Source organism: Rhinopithecus bieti, unplaced genomic scaffold (genome assembly GCF_001698545.2).
Source record: "Rhinopithecus bieti isolate Rb0 unplaced genomic scaffold, ASM169854v2 scaffold_42532, whole genome shotgun sequence".
NCBI classification, from domain to species: Eukaryota; Metazoa; Chordata; class Mammalia; order Primates; family Cercopithecidae; genus Rhinopithecus; species Rhinopithecus bieti.
Genome location: NW_016818301.1, coordinates 2,379,885 through 2,405,067, shown reverse-complemented (window position 1 = coordinate 2,405,067; position 25,183 = coordinate 2,379,885). Strand labels below are relative to the sequence as shown.

The 25,183-nt window shown below is 52.9% G+C and overlaps 1 protein-coding gene across 2 annotated transcripts in view; it reads left to right on the top strand.

Moving 5' to 3' along the window:
- Window positions 1-25,183, top strand: part of MYH9 (myosin heavy chain 9) — a 108,907-nt gene that overhangs the window by 71,505 nt on the left and 12,219 nt on the right. Inside the window, exons 11-27 of one of the 2 annotated variants that reach the window (XM_017856782.1) lie at window positions 932-1,050; window positions 2,479-2,631; window positions 5,352-5,525; window positions 7,134-7,307; window positions 10,463-10,577; window positions 10,988-11,050; window positions 13,287-13,480; window positions 13,841-13,962; window positions 14,803-14,872; window positions 15,796-15,956; window positions 17,285-17,393; window positions 18,313-18,444; window positions 18,924-19,130; window positions 19,719-19,856; window positions 20,933-21,056; window positions 22,951-23,122; window positions 24,880-25,092. In XM_017856782.1, coding sequence (XP_017712271.1) covers window positions 932-1,050; window positions 2,479-2,631; window positions 5,352-5,525; window positions 7,134-7,307; window positions 10,463-10,577; window positions 10,988-11,050; window positions 13,287-13,480; window positions 13,841-13,962; window positions 14,803-14,872; window positions 15,796-15,956; window positions 17,285-17,393; window positions 18,313-18,444; window positions 18,924-19,130; window positions 19,719-19,856; window positions 20,933-21,056; window positions 22,951-23,122; window positions 24,880-25,092 — 2,440 coding nt within the window. The remainder of the gene's footprint in view (window positions 1-931; window positions 1,051-2,478; window positions 2,632-5,351; window positions 5,526-7,133; window positions 7,308-10,462; window positions 10,578-10,987; window positions 11,051-13,286; window positions 13,481-13,840; window positions 13,963-14,802; window positions 14,873-15,795; window positions 15,957-17,284; window positions 17,394-18,312; window positions 18,445-18,923; window positions 19,131-19,718; window positions 19,857-20,932; window positions 21,057-22,950; window positions 23,123-24,879; window positions 25,093-25,183) is intronic. The other variant, XM_017856781.1, reaches the window with a different exon arrangement.

Sequence of the window (25,183 nt, the reverse complement as noted above, 5' to 3'; positions counted from 1 at the left end):
ATTTGTCAGGACACTAGTGATTTCTGCCGTAGCTCCACTTTAATGGGAGCCTTGCCTGTGGCTATGTCGGGATCTTGAAATTAGGTGCTTGCCGCACCCGACTCATCCCCTTTGTTAGGGTTGCAGCAAACGACCCCACACAAGTTATTTAGTCTTAACGTGCCTTCCTTAGGGTCTCTCTAAAGATGTAACGCATGGGTGTGTGGATTGTAAAAGACACTCCTGGCCGGGCGCGGCGGCTCACGCCTGTAATCCCAGCACTTTGGGAGGCTGAGGCAGGCAGATCACAAGGTCAGGAGTTAGAGACCAGCCTGGCCAAGATGGTGAAACCCCATCTCTGTTAAAAATACAAAAATTAGCCGGGCATGGTGGTGTGCGCCTGTAATCCCAGCTACTCAGGAGGCTGAGGCAGGGGAATTGCTTAAAGCCGGGAGGTGGGGGTTGCAGTGAGCCGAGATCGAGCCACTGCACTCCAGCCTGGGCAACAAGAGCAAGACTCCGTCTCAAAAAACAAACAAAAAAAGACACTCCTGTGGAATCCTGTGCTGTTCTGTGCCCCAACACCAGGCTGGCCTGCTCCTCTCAGTCCTGTTGGTGGGTAGGGACCTGCTTTTACACTCCAAGGTGTGTGGCTGAGAGTGGACAGAGGAACCACTGTCGCCACTGGGCCTCCAGTCAGGATGCCTTCCTCCCTGCCCTGCGGGGGAAGTACAGCTGCCCTGCCCACTGACCTGCATGCGGCTGCCGAGTCGGGGGCTGTTGGGTATTGGTGGCCCTGCTAAAGAAGGGCCGAGATTCGGTTGTCCTGGTAACAATTGCTCATTCACCCTGTGGCTTTCTTCCTCTCTGCTCCCAGGTCAAGCAGAGGGACTTGTTCTCTTGGGTCTAATTAGGACTTTTTGTCCCTCCCTTATTCTCTGAAAAATCTTAGCTGCCCAAAAGGTGTCCCATCTCTTGGGTATCAATGTGACCGATTTCACCAGAGGAATCCTCACCCCGCGCATCAAGGTGGGACGGGATTACGTCCAGAAGGCGCAGACTAAAGAGCAGGTATGTCCTCTGGGGCCAGGGCAGCCGCTGCCTCCCGGGTGAATGTCCCTGCAGCAGCACAGTTGAGGCTGTTCCGGGCCGTCCTGGCACTTTCTCATGACTCCCTGATGCAGTCCTCACAGCAGCCCTGAGAGAGGTGGCATCACCCCATCTAGAGCACTGGAGAAGCTTCATGGCGCGCCCAGGCTTCACGCCTAGCAGGTGCCATCCTGAGGCTGCATTGTGCCTCTTTACATTGAGACCGTATTTTGGCTGATTGGTCATCAAGGATATAGGCACGTCCTCTCTGGTGTAAAGCAGGAACTTGATGCCACTGTAGCTTAACTCCTTCTGGTGCCAGGGTGGCGGCTCCCGCCATCCTCAAGCCTGTGCCAAGTGGCTGTTTCTCTACCACCTGCTGCCTTGGGCTTGCCACGTGTGCTGAGAGATGAGCAGCAGCTTGCTCCTTCCTGCCAGACTGATGTGCCTGCCTGCCCCCAGAGCGGACATCCCTCCCCGTGCGGACCGCTTTCTGCCTCTCTCAGGGGTTTCTAGTTTCTTTGATGGTGCTGGCCAAGGGTGTTTTTAGGGTGCCAAATCCATCTCTCAAAGATACTTGGAAGCTCATTTTGTTAGTCCTCCCATTCGCCGTACACTGACAGCTCACGGCTGTTTCTGTGCAGAAGCATTGCGTGAAAGGCAAGACCGTTGTTTTCAAAAGACATTGCGTGTTACTATTGCCACCTATTCGTTTCCCTGACCATTAAGGAGAAACCTCTATTTTCTATTACAGAAATACTACATGACTCTTAATATAGAAAAATCGAGGGAAGGAAAACAATTCCCCGTGATGAATATCGTTGGGCAGCTATTTCCTACAAGACTTAAAAAAAAAAGAATTAAACTTAGTTCTCGTTCTGGCTTTTAATTACAGAGCTTTTCAAACATGTGCAAAACAGAGAAGAGGGGAAAGTGTAAAGAGCCCCACGTGCCCATCACATGGGCGGCTTCAGCAGTTACTAACTCACGGCGAGTCTCGGCTCATCCTTTGTCTTATCTCCCTCTGCCCCCTCTGCCCACTGCTTTATTTTGATGAGATCAGGCGTGTTTAGGGTGGTATGACCATAGACCGCTGCCTTATTTTGAAGCATCACTTCTTCTATAAATCCTTTAGTGTGTCCCCATTTTATTTGGAAAGATCTAAGTTTATTGTCCCCATATCGTTAGATATTAGGTTGTTTCTCCTTTTCATCATTTTGAATAACACCGCAGTGAACGTATTTGTACATGAAAGACTTTTTTTTTTTCCCCACATACTTAGGGCTGTTCCTCTAGGGGAGGACTCGAAAAGTCCTCTAGGGGGAGGACTCTAAAATTACTGGGGCAAAGGGTATGAGAGTTTTCAGATCCTTTGTATCTGACGCCACGCTCCCCCGGTGTGCCCCGCAGGCTGACTTTGCCATCGAGGCCTTGGCCAAGGCGACCTACGAGCGGATGTTCCGCTGGCTGGTGCTGCGCATCAACAAGGCTCTGGACAAGACCAAGAGGCAGGGCGCCTCCTTCATCGGGATCCTGGACATCGCCGGCTTCGAGATCTTTGATGTGAGCCTCACCCTTCATTACCCACCCCGCTGCCTTCTTGGCCTCTTGGTCGCCTTCTCCTTGGCTAAGAACCCTGCTTCTCATGGTCCCGCACCAATCTGAGTTGGCCATCTTGTTTGCATGGAGACTTTGGTTGGGTGTGGGTTTTTTTTTTTTTTTTTTTTAAAGACAGGGTCTCGGCTGGGCATGGTTGCTCATAATCCCAGCACTTTGGGAGACTGGGGCCGGCAGATCACCTGGGGTCGGGAGTTCGAGACCAGCCTGACCAACATGGAGAAACCTTGTGTCTACTAAAAATACATTAGCCGTGCGTGGTAGCGCATGCCTGTAATGCCAGCTACTCAGGAGGCTGAGGCAGGAGAATCGCTTGAACCTAGAAGGTGGAGCTTCCAGTGAGCCGAGATCGTGCCATTGCACTCCAGCCTGGGCAACTAGAGTGAAACTCTGTCTCAAAACAAACAAACAAACAAAAAAAGACAAAGAACAAAACAAAACAAAACCCAAACCAACCAAACAAACAAAAACCACCAAAAAACAAGCCCCTGATCTCAGTGGTTCACAACAGCAAAGGCTACTTCTTGCTCATGTTACATGTCCATCATGGGGCAGGTGCAGCTCTGCTCTGGTTGTCTTCTCCCCTGGACTCAGGATCATGGAGTAACCACTTTCTGGAAGATTGCTGGTTGCCACAGTAGAGGACAAGGGTCTTATATCAGCATTCATTGCTGTGGCTTAGAAATGACACGTTATTTCCATTCAAAACTCGTTTGTCCAGAACTGGTTACATATTCCCACCCAGCCATAAGGAGACCAGGAAGAATAATCCCACCGTGCATTTGGAAAGGGAAAAGCCAGACAAATGTGGCCAACAGCCCCAGTGACTACCACCACAGTGCTTTTGAAAACCCCTGCCCTGAGCTGAGATTGCACCGTTGCACTCCAGCCTGGGCAATAAGAGTGAAACTCTCTATCTCAAAACAAACAAACAAACAAACAAAAAAAAGGCAGGGTCTCGTTTTGTCACTCAGGCTGGAGTACAGAGGTACAGTCATAGCTCACTGCAGCCTTTTTTACCTCCTGGGCTTAACCGATCCTCCCACCTCAGCCCCCTAGTAGCTGGAACTATAGGCACACACCACCACTCCCAGCTAATTTTAAAATTTTTTGTAGAGATACGGCCTCACCGTGTGGCCCAGGCTCAGTTAGATGTGTTTTAAGCTAAACAGAAGTGCTCATTTTCAATCAGAAATACTGGAGAAATGAGACTTTTGGTTTCTTTATTTTTTTTTGAGGAAGGGTCTTGCTCTGTCACCCAGGCAGGAGTGCAGTGGCGTGAACATGGCTTACTGCAGCTCCGACCTCCCAGGCATAAGCCATCCTCCCACCTCAGCTTCCCGAGTAGCTGGTACTACAGGCATGTGCCATGACACCTGGCTAATTTTTGTATTTTTTGTAGGGATGGGGTTTCGTCATGTTGCCCAGGCTGGGAGGATGGGACCTTTTAGGTCACATTCTTGGAGGCTTCCTGGGCAGGTGCTTCCTGTTTATTCTTCCAGCAAATATTCCCTGAGCATCGGGATTAGGCATTTTCCTGGCGTGTGACGACTTTGAGGTCTAGTAGGGAAACCGATACTTACAGTAGATTAGAGGTTCTTAACCTGGAGTCCATGGGAGGTTTGAGAGGAGCCATGGAGCTGAGATGAGAAAATCACATCTTTATTTTTTACTAACGTCTCATTGAAATCATGTATTTTTTCCAGTTGTGAATTGAACAAACTATACAAACCACAGTTGTATTAGCAGTGCTTGTGATCTGTCACCAATAGAAATCAGATGTTTTCATGTCACATTCCAGTTGTTGCAGAGATCTGGTAGTGTCATTTATGCATCACTACCTCAAACTTTTGGAAGTTATTAAGCCCATGGCTAGTTCTTGTTAATAAGGAAGCACAGAGGCTGGGTGCGGTGGCTTACGCCTGTAATCCCAGCACTTTGGAAGACTGAGGCAAGAGAATCGTTTGAAGTCAGGAGTTCGAGGCCAGCCTGGGCAACAAAGCAAGGCCCCATCTCTTCAATGAAAACATAGAAGGGCCTGGTGCAGTGGCTCACGCCTGTAATCCCAGCACTTCGAGAGGCTGAGGCAGAATTACTTGAGCTCAGGGGTTCAAGACCACCCCGAGCAACATGGTGAAACCCCATTTCTACAAAAAATACAAATATTAGCCATGCACGGTAGTGTGTGCCTGGGCCCCAGCTACTAGGGAGGCTAAGCTGGGAGGATCACTTGAGTCCAGGAAGCGGAGGCTGCAGTGAGCTGAGATTGCACCATTGTATTCCAGCCTGGGTGACAGAATGAGACTCTGTCTCAAAAAATAAAAAATAAAAATAAAAAACAAGGAAGCACAATGTATTATGCGATCAGAATATTTTGATGATTATACTTCAACCTAACTACTTTGTAATCTATGGGATGCAATTTAAAGCACTATTCTGAAAAGGCTTTACCCGACTGCCCGCGGTTCCCGGCTCCAAAGAATAAATGTCGCCCACTGCTGGGTGGATAAAGGGAAGGCCAGGAGCATCCAGGCTCTAAAGGCAGCAGCATGGAGGTGCCCAAGGAGGCCCTTCCTGTATCCCTACCCCGCCCTCCTTCTCAAGGGGTGTCTGGGCCTCTTAGTGCAGGATTGGCATCTCTCTGACATTGTTTTCTCTCCCTGCAGCTGAACTCCTTTGAGCAGCTGTGCATCAATTACACCAATGAGAAGCTGCAGCAGCTCTTCAACCACACCATGTTCATCCTGGAGCAGGAGGAGTACCAGCGCGAGGGCATCGAGTGGAACTTCATCGACTTTGGCCTCGACCTGCAACCCTGCATCGACCTCATTGAGAAGCCAGTGAGTGCCAGGCGTGCTTTGACCTCACACCTGCCTCTGGCTTTTCCCTTCCGGGGCACCCGCTCCTCACCTCAGCTCTGTGTTGGTTGTGGAGGTGTCTTAACGCCCCTTCCTTTTGGTGCCATCTGGAGGACGAAGCCCCGAGGCTGAGATCTGGTGCCTTGGAGGCCTGGGTGGGTGCCTCCATTAGAGGAGATGCTCTGTGCTGCAGCTGTGGGCTGGGCTTCTCCCAGCTGCCAGACCAGGTGCGGATGTGGCTGGGGCCCTAGCATCCTGTTTTCAGTCCCAGAAGACCACCCAGTATCCTCCTGAAGGCTGGGCTCGATAAGCATTTCTTTGTCTTAAAGAAACAGCCATGCATGGATGTAGCAAGGCCCTATCACGGGCTGCTTTCACTGTAGCATGGAACTGTGCAGACTCTGGGCACTGAGTGCTCTGCCCAGGTGTACACATACCAAAGCTCAGCTCATCCCTCCATAAAACCAGCACAGCAGCAGTGCATTTATCACCAGTATTAGCTGTGTGAAGATGGAAAAGAGGAACCTTTTCCAGCGAGTTCATACTTAAACCTCTTGCCAGGTGGAGGTTGGGTCGCCTGTTTGTGTTTTAGGCTTGTTGGGGGTGTGATCTGTAATGAAACCTGAGCTGTTTCAGTCTCTGGTTTTTCTTTGAATGATGGTTAATTAATCAGAAGGCCTAGGACAAAGTTTTTTCAGTTTGAAAAAATTTCCTTTTTTTTTTTTTGAGATGGAGTTTTGCTCTTGTCATCCAGGCTGGAGTGCAATGGCGTGATCTCGGCTCACTGCAACCTCTACCTCACTGCTTCAAGCGATTCTCCTGCCTCAGCCTCCTGAGTGGCTGGGATTACAGGCTTATTTTTGTATTATTAGTAGAGACAGGGTTTCACCATGTTGCCCAGGCTGGTCTTGAGCTCCTGACCTTAGGTGATCCGCCCGCCTCGGCCTCCCAAAGTGCTGGGCTTACAGGCGTGAGCCACTGCGCCTGGTGAACAATTTACTTTTGTAATGAGCTTTTTTCTTTAATCAATTGAATTTTCCAACTAATAAGAACCCACCAGGCTTCAAGTTTTGTCAGACAGCCTCTCTGCAGCGTCCAAATCTGCTTTCTTGTCTTGTAAACTCAGTGTGCAGAAGGCTGTTGGGTCCTTGGGACTCTCTTCCTCAAGGGGCTCCTCCTACGTATCCCATCTCATCATAGACGTGCAGACACAAAGCATGTGCGGTGGTATCCCCTGTGGCAGGATCACAGGGTACTTGTTGAGGGCAGCCTCCTTGGCAGACCCCAGTACACGGTGAAGTCAGACTCTGGCCCTGCGGGTCAGTGGATCTGCACTTTTCCTGAAACCCACTGGGGGTTTCACAAACGCTGGAGAACCACGGTGATGGATCCTTGGGTAAAGGTCACTGCTGCAGCCTGGGCCTCAGAGGTTTCTTTATAAACGAGAAATATTCAGTGGTCCTCCTGGGGAGTGCATTGCCCATCCTCTGTGGGATTCAGCGGATTCTGATGTCCGGGCTTTGGCTTCTTGAAGGGAGGGGTGCCCCTTCCAGGGTGTGCTCACCTGTGCTGATGCTGTGCTTCCTCCAGGCAGGCCCCCCGGGCATCCTGGCCCTGCTGGACGAGGAGTGCTGGTTCCCCAAAGCCACTGACAAGAGCTTCGTGGAGAAGGTGATGCAGGAGCAGGGCACCCACCCCAAGTTCCAGAAGCCCAAGCAGCTGAAGGACAAAGCTGATTTCTGCATTATCCACTACGCCGGCAAGGTGAGGAGCACTCATGGGGAGGTGCCGGCCAGACCTTCACAGGAGAGGTTGAGTCAAGGCTCTTTAGGACCAGGAGCCGAGCAGCTCCTGAGGATGCGGGGGTGTGGCCTGAGTACAGTTCTTGCACAGTGACTCACCCAGTAATGTGGCCGGTGACAGCATCAGCATTGCATTTACACAGCCTGCAGAGCCCCTTCACCTGGTCCGTGCTGTTAGAAGCCTGCAACACTCCACCGCGGGGCCCAGGCTGGTTGTCGTCACGCTGTCATGCATTACTGTTGGGCCTGTCTGCCAGGTGCAGAGATTTGGCTAAAGGCATGGGCTCAGAGTTTGAATAGCGCTCTGCCACTCTTAAGCTGTTTGACTTCAGGTCAGTTACTTAACCTCTCTGATCCTTGGTTTCCTCATCTGGAAAATGAGAATGACCACCCACCGTACAGGATTATGTGGATTAAATGAGCTCTTGAGGCCCAACACGTGGCATGGATCAGTGTTCCGGGGCAGAGCTCCTCAACCTTGGCATTCCTGGTATTGTGGGCTGGGTCATTCTTTACTGTGGGACCCTCCTGTGTATGCTAGGATGTTTAGCAGCTACCCACTAATGTTAGGAGCACCGTCCTTAGTTGTGACAACCCAAAATGTCTCCAGACATCGCCAAACATGTCCTAATTTGGGGGGGGCGGGGCAGGGAATTGCCACTGCTGTGGGTGACAGCTGCTATTGCCAAGTCTGCCACAGTCAGTCAGTGGTGGACCTGCCTTCAACACTTACCTAGCACACATCTTCCCAGTCTGCATGTGACTGGGGCTTAGACCCAGCTTAGTCCATACAGGTGCATGCTTAGACAAAAGCTGGTTTTACTCAGCACAAAGACCCTATCAGTTAATTGCTGTGATTAGGCAGGAGCTTTGCCATGTCCTAGTTGGTGGTGGCTAGTTGGTGGTGACTGGTGAGATCTGGGAGCTTTCACAGGTCTGCTCCCAAGCCACAAGGAGCCCAGGCCCGGTTCTAGGACATGGCTCCCCACTGCCCGCCTCTTCTACTTAGCTTGGCTGGTTCCTGGGGCTGCGGAAGCAACTGTCTTAAACTACCCATGAAAAAAATATTAAGGCCAAAAAAGCGATTTACACCATTAACCAAGGAATGTTTCCCGAGCCTCCTTTCCACACTCACCTTTGGGAAACGCACATGCTCATCAGTGCAGAAGCTTCCAGGAAGGCTTTTGCTGTGGGATTGTTTGTAATGCTGAACAATTAGGAACACCCTAGAGCCCACCAAGGGGCCTGCACGATGGCATCAGCTGTGGTGCGTCTTTCTTTGTGCTGTGCTGTGGCAGCTAAAAGGACAAGGATGTTGGCCTGGGTGGGCGGGTCTGAGCCTGGGGAAAGGAAACTGGCATCACCTACCTCATGATAAACAGCAGTGCGCATTCGCCTGCATGCTGGGGGGAGCACCCCTGGGCTGCAGCAGCACACATTCGCCTGCATGCTGGGGCAGCACCCCTGGGCTGCAGCAGCACGCATTCGCCTGCATGCTAGGGGGAGCACCCCTGGNATGCTGAACAATTAGGAACACCCTAGAGCCCACCAAGGGGCCTGCACGATGGCATCAGCTGTGGTGCGTCTTTCTTTGTGCTGTGCTGTGGCAGCTAAAAGGACAAGGATGTTGGCCTGGGTGGGCGGGTCTGAGCCTGGGGAAAGGAAACTGGCATCACCTACCTCATGATAAACAGCAGTGCGCATTCGCCTGCATGCTGGGGGGAGCACCCCTGGGCTGCAGCAGCACACATTGGCCTGCATGCTGGGGGCAGCACCCCTGGGCTGCAGCAGCGCGCATTCGCCTGCATGCTTGGGGGAGCACCCCTGGGCTGCAGCAGCACGCATTCGCCTGCATGCTGGGGGTAGCACCCCTGGGCTGCAGCAGCACGCATTCGCCTGCATGCTAGGGGGAGCACCCCTGGGCTGCAGCAGTGCGCATTCGCCTGCATACTGAGGGCAGCACCTCTGGGCTGCAGTTTGTGTTGGGAAGAGGGAGGCCCAGGTCCCTGCTGCTCTCTGGGTATTGTTCTGGGACCTTTTGCAATGACAGTGTCATGGTGTATTACTTGTTTTGTTAAGTACATATTTTAGCGGAGCACAGGGGCTCATGCCTGTAATCCCAATGTTTTGGGAGGCCAAGGCAAGAAGACAGTTTGAGCCCAGAAGTTTGAGACCAGACTGGGCAACATAGACCCTATCTCTGTTTTGTTTTTGGTTTTTTTTTTTTTTTTTGAGACGGAGTCTTGTTCTGTTCCCCAGGCTGGAGTGCAGTGGCACGCTCTTGGCTCACTGCAACCTCCGTCTCCCAGGTTTAAGCGATCCTCCTGCCTCAGCCCCACTAGTAGCTGGGATTACAGGCATGTGCCACCATGCCTGGCTAATTTTTCTATTTTTTAGTAGAGATGGGGTTTCGCCATGTTGGTCAGGCTGGTCTCAAACTCCTGACCTCAGGTGATCCACCCACCTCGGCCTCCCAAAGTGCTGGGATTATAGGCGTGAGCCCCCGCGCCCAGCCCCTAACTCTATTTAAAAATGAGAAAAAATGAATCTATTTCTGGGAGTCTCTCTGAACCCTCTGGTTTAGGAGGCTGCCCAATTAAAAAAATATATTTAAAAACAGAATATATTTCCAAAAAGAGAAAACTGACAGATACTCAGAGAAAATGTGAACATTCTAAAAGACAAAGAAAAAACGAAAATGTCTTAGGACTAAAAGAAATGGTAACATTTTGTCGTCCTTCCAGGATTGTTTTCTTTGTTCATATTACCTAAAACTTTAAAACAAGCTGAAACCCAGCACGGTACTGTGTGGCCACAGTACCACTGTGACGCTCCTGTTGTTGTAGCGCCAGGCTCCCGTTGTTGTAGAGCCAGGCTCCCGTTGTTGGCCATGCCTTGCTTTGAGGCTTTGGCTCTGCACAAGATGCTACAGGGAATGTTTCGATGCCTCATGCCCCTTATCCTCATCACTTCCTTCTTAGGGGTGGAAATGCTGGGTCAAAGGGTTTCCACGTTTTCTGACTTTTCCATACTTGAGGTCAGCCTGTGCTCTGGAGAGCCTGTGAGCACGCATGTCCCCAGCGCAGCTTGTGACTCCTGCATCTCTGACCCTGCCAGGTGGATTACAAAGCTGACGAGTGGCTGATGAAGAACATGGACCCCCTGAATGACAACATCGCTACGCTGCTCCACCAGTCCTCTGACAAGTTTGTCTCGGAGCTGTGGAAGGATGGTACGCCCTTTGCCCTTCGCCCCCTGCCTCCTCTTGGCTGCGGCTGGTCATCTTCCCACCTCCACAGTGGGCCGAGCCGCCAAACAAGGGGTACACATGTCCCCCTGACACAGGCCAGGTGGTCTCCACCCTCTGTAGCTCCCATGAGAGAGGGCTCCTTGGACTGAAACATGAGGCCGCCGCCCTCGAGCCCACACCGTGGTCAGGTCCTCTTGGGCGGAGCGCTTTCTGCGTGTGGGAAAGTCCAAGGCGGCCCCGAGCCTTGCAGCCTAGGCTCCCAGCCCCGCGCCATGTCGCATTCCCGCCTCTACTCCTTGGTAGGCTGGTTGCTTTGAGTGGTTCTTTTTAATTCTTTCTGTTGGTTTCTCCTTTTCCTTTGCCTGGGTTTTGCTTTAACCTCTCTGTTGCAGAGATGCAGAGCACTCAGAGAGCCTATTTCTATCATCGCTTTCCTATTCTCCACCTAGAACCAGGTGACTGGCCGCCCGAGTGGTGTCTCTTGTGTGTGTGGTGCGTCCAGAGCTGTGCAAGAAATGCTTCTGCCTAGGTTTTCTCGCCCCCGCTGCCCCTTGGCTTTTCCTGCCTGCTTACATCCCAGTTCCCTGATCTGGCCCTGGGCTCCTGGGCAGGCTCCCCGCACTGTGCCTATTGCTGGCCTGTAGTAGCAAACTGGGCAAATGAGGGGCTATGTCTGGAATTTGGAGATATCACATTCAAATCGTAAAACACTGTAATCCCAGCACTTTGGGAGGCTGAGGCGGGAGGATCGCTTGAGTACAGGGGTTTGAGACCATTCTGGGCAACATAGGGATACCCCCATCTCTACAAAAAAATTAAAAGAAAAAATCAGCCAGGTGTGATGGTACATGCCTGTAGTCCCAGTTCCTCGGGCGGCTGAGGCGGGAGGATCACTTGAGCACAGGAGGTCAAGGCTGCAGTGAGCTATGATCACACCACTGTACTCCAGCCTGGGTGACAGAGTGAGACCCTGCCTCAAAAAAAGAAAAAAAAATCCTAAAACAGCAAAAATTGTTTAAAAATTTGTATCCTCCTTAGAGCTTCATCCCTAAAAGACAGTGTCTTAAACTGCTTGGATGGCTGCGAGTGTCTTAGCATGAGGCCCAGGTATGCACACTGCGTGTGTCTGTGCACCTGAAAGCTGAAGTGGCAGCTGTGTGTTCATTTCAGCAGTTGCTTGGCAAGGTCTGCTCCATGTGGGTGGGGCCTGCGTGGGGCAGGACACACTCAGCTAAAAGGGCCAGTTATGGTGAGGCCGTATTACCTTTCTCTGGACAACTTGAGTGGCTTTTGCAAGTTGCCACACCCAGGAAAACTGTGGTAGCCAGGAATATTGGCGCTGTGGTGGGTACATAAGATCACAGATGACTCCCGCTTTTTCGGTTTTTTTTTTTTTTTTGAGACAGAGTTTTGTTCTTGTCACCCAGGCTGGAGTGCAGTGGTACAATCTCGGCTCACTGCAACCTCCACCTCCCAGGTTCAAGCAATTCTCCTGCCTCAGCCTCCCAAGTAGCTGGGATTACAGGCGCCTGCCACCACGCCCAGCTAATTTTTGTATTTTTAGTAGAGATGGGGTTTCACCATGTTGGCCTGGCTGGTCTCGAACTCCTTACTTCAGGTGATCCACCTGCCTCAGCTTCCCAAAGTGCTGGGATTACAGGCACGAGCCACCACGCCCAGCCACCTCCCATTTTAATTGGCTGGTCTGTAGGCTCCATCCACACTCCTGGCTTCTGTCTTAAGCAAGCATCCTTTTTGCTGTCTTCAAGTAAATAACAGTAATCTGGCCGTGAAGGAATACGAAACGGGCTTCATCCGTATTCTTCACTTTTACATCCAGTAATGGAAGACTTTACATTTAACATTAGCTCTTGCTTAAACTGATCTCAAATCACTGGCCACTTTGGTTTGGCTTGTTTGTTTTTGACCTTGGAGGATGCAGTTGGTTTAATTGCTGCTGGGCATGAGTTCCAGTGCTAGGGGCTGCTTCCCTTGAGGGTCGGTTAACATGAGAAAGACCCGTGCACCAGGAGACAAAATGAAATACAAGGATGTGAAGAGATCCCTAAACTTTGGAGTATTTATGATCAAGAGTGGTTCTTTGGAGCTCTCTCTTCCTGAGATGTCTGCGTAGACATAGAGGGGACCCTGCCGAGTTCTGCAGACAGTGACAGGGTGGCTCCAATCTCCGCCTCCTGACTCCTAGCCTGGTGCTTTTACGACAGGGTCAGTGAGAATTCAGAGAGAGAAAAAAAAAGATACTGATTTTTTTTTTTTTTCTAACTGTGACCATAGGACAGCAGGATTCCGTAAGCCAGGTTTTTACACCCCTCCTTAGAGACAGGCTAGTAGAATTCTCACTATTCCAAAATACTTGACTAGCTTCACTGAGTCTTTTTGGAAATAAGAGCTTCGAGAGTGGCAGAAGGTAGGTGATGGGAAGGTGAGGTGGCCGTGGCAGATGCATGGCTCCCTGAGAGACAAGCCCAGTGCCTCTGCAGCCCTCTTGGCTTTCTGCTGTGTTTGGGGATGACCTTAGCACCCTGTGTAGGCTCCAAGTGGAAAGGGTCCTGTTGTCTCATTCTGTCTCCTCTTTTCCTGTCAATGTGTGCCTGTTTCTCTCTCCTACGTGCTCCCCCTCCTCTGGGTGCAACTGCGGGGGCACTCACTTGTTCTCTGTGGGTTCCACAGTGGACCGCATCATTGGCCTGGACCAGGTGGCCGGCATGTCGGAGACGGCGCTGCCCGGGGCCTTCAAGACGCGGAAGGGCATGTTCCGCACCGTGGGGCAGCTTTACAAGGAGCAGCTGGCCAAGCTGATGGCCACGCTGAGGAACACCAACCCCAACTTCGTCCGCTGCATCATCCCCAACCACGAGAAGAAGGTGCAGCCGCCTGGTGGGATGGCCCGGGCGGGGCACCGTGGTGTGGGGCGCTCAGCCCGTCTGTCTCCCCAACAAAAGCACCCCTCCAGCCCCCCAGCATGCACAAAGCGCTCAGTTGTTTCTCTGCAGGGAGGGCCTTGGTTCGATTAGGAGATACTCTCCATTCACAGCCCACACTTCCTCTTGGTGACACTGGCCCCTCCCAGACCTGGATCCTTTGACTTCACTGTCAAAACCTGTGGGCTGCAGCGACCCCCTCCCTTAGGCTCTTGCCCTGTCAGGTTCATAGGGGTTCCCCGACCTTTCTCTGACTGTTTTAGGCACAGAAGTGAGACCACATGCGTGTGTTTTCTTCCCCAGGCCGGCAAGCTGGACCCGCATCTTGTGCTGGACCAGCTGCGCTGCAATGGTGTCCTCGAGGGCATCCGCATCTGCCGCCAGGGCTTCCCCAACAGGGTGGTCTTCCAGGAGTTTCGGCAGAGGTGAGCCAGGGCCCGGAGCCCGCTTCTCCTGGACCCGGCTGTGCGCGCAGTGAGTCCCAGAGGTGGGCTGCTGCTCCATGGCTGGGTCCTATCGTGAAGGAGCGACGTCCTCCATCCATGTAGAACTGAGTCTGGCCAGCTTTTCCCCACCGCCTTCTCTTTTCCACCCTTTGCAGGAAAGGAGACTTCCCCATTTTAATACCGAAATGCAGGTCATCGTCATCCTGTTGACTTTTGCTCCTAGTAACTGCTGGCCCTGGTGCTATCTGCTACAGTTAGAGGAGCTATGAAAAGAAATGTGAAAGAATCAGCCAGAGATCTGGGATGTTACAGGAACTTTGTAGAAATGAAAGTCATAAAACACGGCCGTGCGTTGCTATGTACAAAGATGGCGACATCTTCCTATTTCTCTAATGACTGTGCTGAGTGTCAGTTGCTGTCGGGATGCAGCCCTTTATTTCTTGGGCCACCTCTGTTTATTATCAGCTCTCTGCAGCATCCCAGGGAAGCTATGTGAGCATGGCTGTCCGTGGGTGACAGATGAGGATCCCGGGCAATTAGCAGTTAGTGAGCCCAACCTGAAGCACACCCTCGAGTGATTGAAACGGTCCTACACGAGTTTCCGTTCACTTTCCGGAAACCATTAAGCCTTCCTTGTGTCATTCAGCCGAAGAAAAGAGCGGGGTGGGATTTGCCTGTGTCTTCTTTCCTTAGGAGAGATTGTGTAAAGAATTCTGTGTCTGTTGCACTGTAAAAATGATCTTAATCTCTTGCCTATATTCCAGGCACGTGGAATCGAGGCAATGGGTAAAATGACCAGGCTTCTCTTTCCTTCCTCAGATATGAGATCCTGACTCCAAACTCCATTCCCAAGGGCTTCATGGATGGGAAGCAGGCGTGTGTGCTCATGGTGAGTTGAGCTGCTGTCCCTGCGTCTCTGGATGGGCAGCCCCTTGTCTGGGGAGTGCCCGCATGGCCAGGGCCCGCCTTGCTGTGTCAGTGGTCGGTGGGTACCCAGGCTGTGTCCTTTCTGATGCTCTGCGTCTGACTCTGCCGGGCGCCCTTTGCAGCAACCCCTTGGCCTCAGATAGCCAGGGATGGTGTTTGTGGTGTTTGGCTCCAGGGTGGTGTGGAGGAGACGAGAACTGTAGCCATGGCCGGGCTCTGATGTAAGATGATGGCCTCTTTCATTTGGGGGACATTCTCCTGCTTTCTTGCTCACGGGCCTGACTCCACTCCCATTGTGGTGAGCAGGGCAGCTCATAGCCAGGGTGACTCCACTCCCATTGTGGTGAGCAGGGCAGCTCATAGCCAGGGCAGCTGGCCTGGTGCGCCATGATCTGGACTTCTCCTCCCTCCCTCCCCACTCCCAGCCCTAGCACAGTGCTGGATGTGCCGTGCGCATGCTTTGAGTTCCGGTTGAATGAAGGCCCTGCAGTGACTCAGTGCCAAGCCAGGGCTAAATCCCACCCTGCTCCTTTTTTCCCTTTCCCAGGATCCTGGCGTGTCCAGGTTAACAGCCACTACCTTTGGCCTCGTTTTACTTCACATTCTTTCTAAAGAATCAGAAAGCATTGGCTTCAGAGTGGGGAGTTGGTGGGAGGAAAAGAGAAGGAAAAATTCAACACCTACTGTGTGCAAAACCTGCCATTTGGTGACGGGGAGATGGGGAACAGGAAGAAGGAGGGAGAGGAGATGGCTTTCTGCTCTTCAGATGCTCGTCAGCCAGTAGGAAGAAGGGTGAAGGGCACGCCTCCAGCTGTGCCTGGGCCACCCTTTCATGGAGCCGTGGCCAGTTGTTGGCCAGGTAAACAGCCTACTCCTCCCACCTAGATAAAAGCCTTGGAGCTCGACAGCAACCTGTACCGCATTGGCCAGAGCAAAGTCTTCTTCCGCGCCGGCGTGCTGGCCCACCTGGAGGAGGAGCGGGACCTTAAGATCACTGACGTCATCATAGGGTTCCAGGCCTGCTGCAGGGGCTACCTGGCAAGGAAGTGAGTCCCGGGAGATACTCCTGCCCCACACGCCAGGCCTTGCCACGCCCTTTGTTGCTGAAGAGCACTTAGCAGGCCGTGGTCTAGGATACCCCACTGCAGCTGGTCACATGCCTGTCAGGGAGGCCCATGTGGTTCTTCCTACCCCCGTTCCTGGATTTCTACCTTTGAGGAGTAGAATCGGGCAGTTCTTTTTTTTTTTTCTTTTTTTTTTGAGATGGAGCCTCACCCTGCCGCCCAGGCTGGAGTGCTGTGGCACGTTCTCGGCTCACTGCAACTTCCACCTCCCAGGTTCAAGTGATTCTCCTGCCTCAGCCTCACTAGTAGCTGAGGTGACAGGTGCACGCCACCACGCCCAGCTAATTTTTGTGTTTTTAGTAGAGACAGGGTTTCGCCATGTTGGCCAGGTTGGTCTCAAATTCCTGACCTCAAGTGATCCACCCACCTCAGCCTCCCAAAGTGCTGGGATTACAGGCGTGAGCCACTGCGCCTGGCTGAATCGGGCATTTCTGATTGAGGTTTCGAGTGATGGGTGGGAAGAGGCTGACCCTGCTTGGATTTGCCTGCCTGAAAGATCCTGCTTACCAGGACTCCTCACCGTGTGATCCTTGTGGGGACAGCACCCAGAGCCTGCCTGTCCCTAAAGAACCCTGTGATTCCAGGGGAGCAGACCATCCTTGAGTCCAGACTCATCCCCGACTCCCTGGGGAGTGAGGGCTCCCCTGCTGCAGGACAGCGGGTGTGGGCACTGCACACTCGTCCCCTTGTGCTCGGGGCTGAGGGTCCTAGCAGGAGCGCTGAGCTCTGGGAGATGAAGCCCGAGCGTGTGGCATTTGCACAGATGGAGGCTTGTTTATCCAAAAGCCCTCCCGCTGACACCCGCAGCCCACCTTCACAGAACATCATCTCCTGACGTTCTCCCACCAAACAAAAGCTCAGATAAGGAACAGCACAAAGGGTGGGACGCTGAAGTCCAGAGTCACCCAGGGCCAGTCGGATTTATGACCAAGGGTCATGCTCAGTCCCCACGCGGAGTGAGATCTGTGGTTACTTCACAGGAGCCTTCATCCCGTGGCCTCCTCAGTGGAGGGGTAGTCTGGTGACTTAGGTCCTTCACCCACTATAAGATTAGAGCCTCATGGGGTCACACAGCCTGTAAGTGGGAGAAACATATCTCAACCCCAAGGCCAGGCCCCTTCCCTGAATTTCTTTCTTGAGGTACCCCAGGCAAGGGTGGACCCCCAGAAAAGCCTTGAGGACAAGGCCAGGACTGTTAGGTCGGGTCTGCTGTCCCCTGCCCCGCACTGACCATGTTCCTCACCCCACAGAGCGTTTGCCAAGCGGCAGCAGCAGCTGACCGCCATGAAGGTCCTCCAGCGGAACTGCGCTGCCTACCTCAAGCTGCGGAACTGGCAGTGGTGGCGGCTCTTCACCAAGGTGCGTGCTAGAAAGGCCTCCTGAGTAGCTGGAACTACAGGTGCACAGCACCATATATACCTGGCTAATTTTTTTGTATTGTTTGTAGAGGTGTGGTCTCACTATGTTGCCCAGGTTGGTCACAAACTCTTGGGCTCCAGCAGTCCTCCCACCTCAGCCACCCAAAGTCCTGGAATTACAGGCATGAGCCACTGTGCCCGGCCCTTTTTGATTTTTAGTAGAGACAAGGTCTCACTATCTTGCCCAGGCTGGCCTTCCTGGCCTTTAAAAAAAAAAAAACTCGTTATTTTTAAACTTGTCCAGGCTGCTTTTGTGTGTAATACATAATTTATGGTAATGGCAAAAGCCAACTAACAAAAAAGTCTAAAGTATTAAATAAAAATTCACACATAAACCCTTACCCTAAACCAGCAGCAGCAGCTATTTTAGTGTTTATTCTCTTGCTCTTTTTCTCACTGCCTATAAAACCTCAGCTATGTAAACAGTATGCATTCTTCCATAGCTGAGTTTGACTTGCATAAATAGTATTGTAGTGTGTACGTTCCATTTACGATTCCTTCATAGGCATCGTTTTTTTAGAGGTAGTGTACTGTTCCCTAGCAGACACATCATTATCTGGGTACTTTTTCAGAGATGGGTCCTTCCTCATTTTCTTGCTGTTATAAACAATGCCGAGGTGAACATCTTCACACACACTCAGGGATAGTTTCCCTGGAATGTAGTTAGCGGGTCAGAGGCCCGTGGTACAGAGCGCCAGATGGATTTCCAGGAAGACTGTGCCTGCTTGCAGCCCCCACCACAGCATGTCTTCTTGCCCCTCACTTTCATGTTTCCAGAGGTAAGGGAGAGACCTCACACCTGTTGGCAGAGGCGAGCATCTTCCAGCCAAGCATGTCTCTACTTCCATCTCCTCTCCCAGGTCAAGCCGCTGCTGCAGGTGAGCCGGCAGGAGGAGGAGATGATGGCCAAGGAGGAGGAGCTAGTGAAGGTCCGAGAGAAGCAGCTGGCAGCGGAGAACAGGCTCACGGAGATGGAGACGCTGCAGTCTCAGGTGGGTGTTAGCCCAGGCTCCGTCCAGGTTGCGTGACCTGCCCGGTGCTGCCACCTGCTGGCCATCGGTAGGCACGGCATGCTGGCCTCTTCTATGACTATAGGGGTTTCCTACGACTGAGTTTCCTATTACTGTAGGAACAGTGACCAGCCTCTCTGCAGACCGGATTTGGGGTTATGTGATGTAGGGAGGCCACCTAATAGAATGGAACGTTCACCAGTGTTGGGTTCAAACCTCAGCTCTACCACATGACCTGAGCCCGTTTCCCGGGACCTTGCTGTGGAGCTCATGGGGTGGTGAAAAATCAAGGGCACAATGTCTGGAAGGTGCTCGGAAGCTTCAGAGCTCTCCAGATGAAAGCTACTCTTGTCCGCATGTTCCTTTCCCGCTGGGGTCCTGAGCCACGGCGTCCATCTGTTGAGGATGGAGTGACTTGCGGGTGTTGCGAGGAGCTTGTGTTTTCCACTTGCTGTTTGCAGCTCATGGCAGAGAAATTACAGCTGCAGGAGCAGCTCCAGGCAGAAACCGAGCTGTGTGCCGAGGCTGAGGAGCTCCGGGCCCGCCTGACCGCCAAGAAGCAGGAACTAGAAGAGATCTGCCATGACCTGGAGGCCAGGGTGGAGGAGGAGGAGGAGCGCTGCCAGCACCTGCAGGCAGAGAAGAAAAAGATGCAGCAGAATATCCAGGTTCCTGCCTGCTGCACCCGGGGAGGAGTGGGACTGGAGGGGCAGGGCAGGGCAGAGAAGCAGGGACCAGGAGCTGGGAGAACATGGAATTAGGGTCCGAGGAGGCCACTCCTCATGGTGTCTGCTTGGGGCACTCAGTGAGCGGTGTTCCCTTTGGGCTGGTAGTTTGTGACATGTGCATCTGAGATCTCTCCATGAGTACTGCCTGGGCCAGTATCGAGGCCAATTTGATTTCCCTGCCATTAGCCCTGGCCCTGGCTAGCCAGAGGGGCACAGGGCCAGCAGCTCTGCATCCTGCCTGTTTCATGGGTGGGAGCTTGCTGCAGGAAACCCTTCAGAACATTGCAGCGGTGTTCTGGCCCTGTGTCCCAGTTTGAAATTTGGAATCCTACAGATAGGGCTTGGGCCCTGCCTCGGCTGTGGCCCTGGGCTTGCAGACCTTGCTGTCCCCACCTCAGCCATGACCCTGGGCTCATAGACCTTCGTATCCTCTCCTTGGTGTTCGGACCTGGCCTTCGGACTTTGCTGTCTTCACCTTGGCCATGACGCTGGGCCTGCTGTCATCACCGTGTCTCTGGCCCCCGGCAGGAGCTTGAGGAGCAACTGGAGGAGGAGGAGAGCGCCCGGCAGAAGCTGCAGCTGGAGAAGGTGACCACTGAGGCGAAGCTGAAGAAGCTGGAGGAGGAGCAGATCATCCTGGAGGACCAGAACTGCAAGCTGGCCAAGGTGAGGCCCGCGGCTGCCGCCTGCAGCTGCTCCAGGGGAGCCATGGATGGGAGAGTGTGGTCACCCTTGCAGGGCCGGGCTCCAGCCCTGCCGCTGCTGCTTCCTGTCTCTTCCGCCTGCAGCATGAGGGCTTCTGCTTCACTGCAGGGGCTCCCTGGAGGTCCCATGGGCCTTCGTTGAGGGATTTCCTCATAAACGAAGGGTCCCTGGGGAAGGGTTTGTCCTTTCCCCTCTGGAAAGCTCTTCTTTGCCACCCGTGAGACCCAAGCCTTTGTAAAGGTGGCCATCTGTGCAGCATTGCAGGCGTTGGTTACTGTGGGGTTGGGGACACTTTGGTGGCTCTATGTTGAGATGCGGGGTACTCCTCCTCCACTGTCCCTGGGCGGCAGCTGTTCCTCCTGAGAATGCGTTGGTCCCTGTCAGTGTCTGCCCAGGGAGCAGATAGCAGCCGGGGAACCAGTTAGAGGAGAAGGCAGCCTCCCCACCTTTTGGGGCTCCTCAGACCACGGGAGCCCCAAAGGCTGGGGAGGCTGAGGTGGCAGGACGTCCACCCGGGACTGGGATGAGAGGACTGAGGCGCTTGTGCCAAGCTGTGGCCCCTGGGCAGGGGTGTTGTGGGGGCCACACAGAACAGAAAGCAAGGAGAGCAGCCTGGGGCACCGCGGGGCTAAAGGGGAGGGGCCATGGCCCACCTGGCAGGTGAGAGAGGGGCACGGAGAAGGTGGCCTGGTGGCGCAGGTAAGCGCCGTATGGCAGCCTCCTGAAGGAGTGGAGCCATCTGTCCCTGCTGACACTAGCTGTCACCTGGAAGCCTTTCTCACCCAAGCCCACAGGGGAAGGGGAAGGGCTTGGACACCCACATTTTTCGATCCTGAGGAAGCATATACCTCGCTGTTTCAGGGAAGCTGGTGACTTTTCAGAATTATCCTTTGATCCAGGAAAATCCTCATGAACTTGATCAAGTGTCTAAAGCCCTCTCCATTCAGCCCCAGATTTCCGGGCGAGTCATGCTTTGAGGCTAGCTAGTGTTCTGTGCTCAACCGACACTAAATGCTGGCCTACTCCCCTCTCCCCAGGAAAAGAAACTGCTGGAAGACAGAATAGCTGAGTTCACCACCAACCTCACGGAAGAGGAGGAGAAATCTAAGAGCCTCGCCAAGCTCAAGAACAAGCATGAAGCAATGATCACCGACTTGGAAGGTGAGAGGGTGACGGGCAGGAGGTGATGGGCAGGGGCTGGCGGGCAGGGGCTGGCCTGTCTGACCGGAACACGGAGGCCTCCTCAGCTCACGGGTAAGCCTGGGCCACACTACAGCACTGGCTGCTGCCCTTCAGACCTGAGGTCACAGGTCGAGGGGAGCCATGTCTGGTGCCTGCAGGAGCCTGAGCCTCCAGGTCCCTGTTGTTCTGTGGCTAGATTCCCCCCTGCATGAAGTGTGTTTAAAGGAGAGCTTTGGCGCTGCTCTGTTGTCGTGTGCTGTGGGTTTTGGAAGCTTCTGAGACTGCCTAGGAGGCTCTGGGTTTGGCCCACAGGACTCACTAGCTCTGTCACCGACTAGCTGGCTCATCTTACACCTATGACTTCAGTTCCATGAGCTTTAAGTTTTACCTAAAACGGGGACACAGTGCTAGGGTACTGTGAAAATTTCATTAAATACATGTGAACACGTATGTACCGTAAAGTCCTCGACAGTTATTGCGGAAGCTCATTGCTTGACTTGGGGCAGGGTGACAAATCCTGCCTTGTCTCTGTGTGCCCTGGGGATCTGTGGCAGGGAGGGGGTGCTGGGGTAGAAGCACAGGTCCGTGGTTGTCTGAGGACCCCCGGCCCTGCCCCTTGAGAGGAGTGGACAACTGGGGGAACAGGAGAACCCTGACTACTGTGGGAACTCTGAGCTCATACCCAGGGGCGGGAGGCCAAAACCTGACCGCCGGGAGGATTTTCCCCAGCTTGGTGTCACAGCCTTGTCCAGCCCCCTCACATCTGCAGGGGATGAGGTGAGTCAGGTCCAGCGGAAGAGAGGTCCGGACACAGAGAGATCTCTTACCCCACAGATACCCTCCCTCACCTGGGAGGAGCCCGGAAGACTTGGTCATCCAGGAGGTCTAGGGGTGGCGCCTACCAGATGGACAGACATGAAAGGTTGACGACACTAATAAGCGCTAACACAGACACGGAGCCGTCAGAGCACACACGCGCTGCTGCTGGGACTGCAGACTGGTAGACGGCATTAGAGAATGATCCAGCAGTCCTAGTGAGGTTGAAGCTTGGCATGCTGGTGACCCGGCCGTTCCATCCATCACTCAGCCGTGTGCACTGAGAGTGAGCAGGATGCTTGCAGCAGCATTGTTGATCAGAGTGTGCCATGAGCACAGCCCCATGCCTGCCAGCTGCAGGACGGGTACATAAATAAGTTGTGGTGTATTCACATCATGGAATGCTAGATAAACGTCCATACACATCTATTCCAGCAAAACTTGACGGCTTACATCTCAAGATCATGGGATGGGGCAGCAAAGGCATGGCAGGGAATAAACATCACCAGCCAGGCACTGTTCTAGGTGCTTTTTAAGATAGTAACTCATTGGGGCCTCACACCATCCCCGTGAAGTACGCTGTCTCCTTTTGTTTATTATTTAGACGAGGTATAGAAAGTAGCTTTCCTGAGTGACATCACAGAGTTATAAAGCTAGACACCGAGCCCTGACTGGGTGATTCCAACTGTGGAATTCACACAAGTCAGTTCCATTTTATAAGTTGATTTTCGCACAAAATTGAACATTTTTTTTAGAGATACAGACATAGTACAGCCTTCAAGGGAACCAAGGGGATTACGAACACCAGCTTTAGGAGAGTACTTAACTCCTGGCAGGGAAGGACAAGGGGTGAGTTGGAGAGAGACACGCCAGGGGCTGGCAGTTGCGGTGATGTCCTCTTCCTGCATCCAGGAGTTGGGTGCGAGTGTCTGTGTATTTGTGATGCTTTCAGCCTGACACACGTTTCGTAACGAGTGCTCAGTATTTTGTATAAGAAATTGACACGGAGACAGAACCCACGGCACTGAGGGGTATGTGGGCTCCCCGCTCCTTGCAGAGCGCCTCCGCAGGGAGGAGAAGCAGCGACAGGAGCTGGAGAAGACCCGCCGGAAGCTGGAGGGAGACTCCACGGACCTCAGCGACCAGATCGCCGAGCTCCAGGCGCAGATCGCGGAGCTCAAGATGCAGCTGGCCAAGAAAGAGGAGGAACTCCAGGCCGCCCTGGCCAGGTGAGGACCCCGCCTGAGGCCAGGTGGCCTGGGCCAGCCCTTCCTGCTTGCAGCTGGGCCTGGTTCTCTGCACCAGAGAGCTGTGAGCATTCTTTCCACTGTTGTCTTAGAAGAGCCGCTTATTTCATAGCAAAGCAGTTCTTGTGTACTCAGGGCACGGGGAGGGGCCTCATTTGTCTTTTGTTTATTTGTTTATAATTTGACAAAAAGTCATCCACAACTCTATCACTCACCTACAATAGTCCTTTCCTAATTTCTTTTTTTTTTTTTTTTTTTGAGATGGAGTCTCTCTTCTGTCACCCAGGCTGGAGTGCAAGTGGCCGGATCTCAGCTCACTGCAAGCTCCGCCCCCCCGGGTTTTTTAACGCCATTCTCCTGCCTCAAAGCCTCCCCAAAGTAGTAGGGACCTACAGCGCCCCGCCACCTCGCCCGGCTAGTTTTTTGTATTTTTTTTAGTGGAGACGGGGTTTCAAGCGGTGTTAGCCAGGATGGTCTCGATCTCCTGACCTCGTGATCCGCCCATCTGGGCCTCCCAAAGTGCTGGGATTATAGGCCTGAGCCACCGTGCCCGGCCGTCCTTTCCTAATTTCTTGCTGTAGGCACACTTAAAAAAAAAAAAAAGACTTGGCCAGGCATCTTGGTTCACATCTGTGATCCCAGCACTTTGGGAGGCCAAGCCGGATGGATCACTTGAGGTCAGGAGTTCAAGACCAGCCTGGCCAACATGGTGAAGCCCCTATCCCTACCAAAAATATAAAAAATTCGCCAGTGTGGTGGCACACGACTGTAATCTCAGCTACTCAGAAGGCTGAGGCGGGAGAATCGCTTGAACCCGGGAGGCGGAGGTTGCAGTCAGCCGAGATCGCGCCATTGCACCCCAGCCTAGGTGACAGAGCAAGACTCTGTTTAAAAAAAAAAAAAAAAGAAAGCGACTTTATTTTTTAGAGTAGTTTCAGATTCACAGCAAGAGTCACAGAAGTTTCTCCATCTTCCGCTGCCCCACTCACGTACCGCCTCCCCAGCTGCCAACACCCCCAAGCGCAGTGGTGTGTTTGTTCTAATTGGTGAACCTACATTGACTTGTCACAACCATCTAAAGTCCATAGCACGTTCATGTTTTTACTGAGTTGCAGTCATCCTGTGGTGTAATATTTTATTTCCTTTTCTTTCCATTTAACAAATCATTTGACTTTTTTTTTTTTTTTTGAGACAGAGTCTCGCTCTATCACCCAGGCTGGAGTGTAGTGGCGCAATCTCGGCTCACTACAAACTCCACCTCCCGGGTTCACGCCATTCTCCTGCCTCAGCCTCCCAAGTAGCTGGGACTACAGGCGCCCGCCACCACGCCCAGCTAATTTTTTTGTGTTTTAGTAGAGACGGGGTTTCACCGTGTTAGCCAGGATGGTCTCGATCTCCTGACCTCATGATCCACCCGCCTCGGCCTCCCAAAGTGCTGGGATTACAGGCGTGAGCCACCGCGCCCGGCCACAAATCATTTGACTTTTAAAAATACTTGAAGCAGTGAATCTTACTTTGGAAATTGAAAGGATTCCTCTATGAGGTTTTCTAGTTCTCAGAGGGGTGTTGCCCTTCAGTCTGGTTGCCTCAGATGTTTCTGCTGAGAGCCACCCTAAGTGCCATGATTGTGACCACCAGAGGCAGCTTTGGCTGCTGCACCTCTCTCAGGCCTGTCCCACAAACTCTGCTCCTTGGAGGTGAAACTGACCTTATACTGATGTTGCTGGTCGCTTTGGCAGAGTGGAAGAAGAAGCTGCTCAGAAGAACATGGCCCTCAAGAAGATCCGGGAGCTGGAATCTCAGATCTCTGAACTCCAGGAAGACCTGGAGTCTGAGCGTGCTTCCAGAAATAAAGCTGAGAAGCAGAAACGGGACCTTGGGGAAGAGCTAGAGGCACTGAAAACAGAGTTGGAGGACACGCTGGATACCACAGCTGCCCAGCAGGAGCTCAGGTGTGCCCTGGGACCAAGTCCCTGGGGATGGGGAGGGCAGCCAGGGGGGCCTTGGCTTGGAGACATGGACCCGGGGCCTCTGTGCGCACGT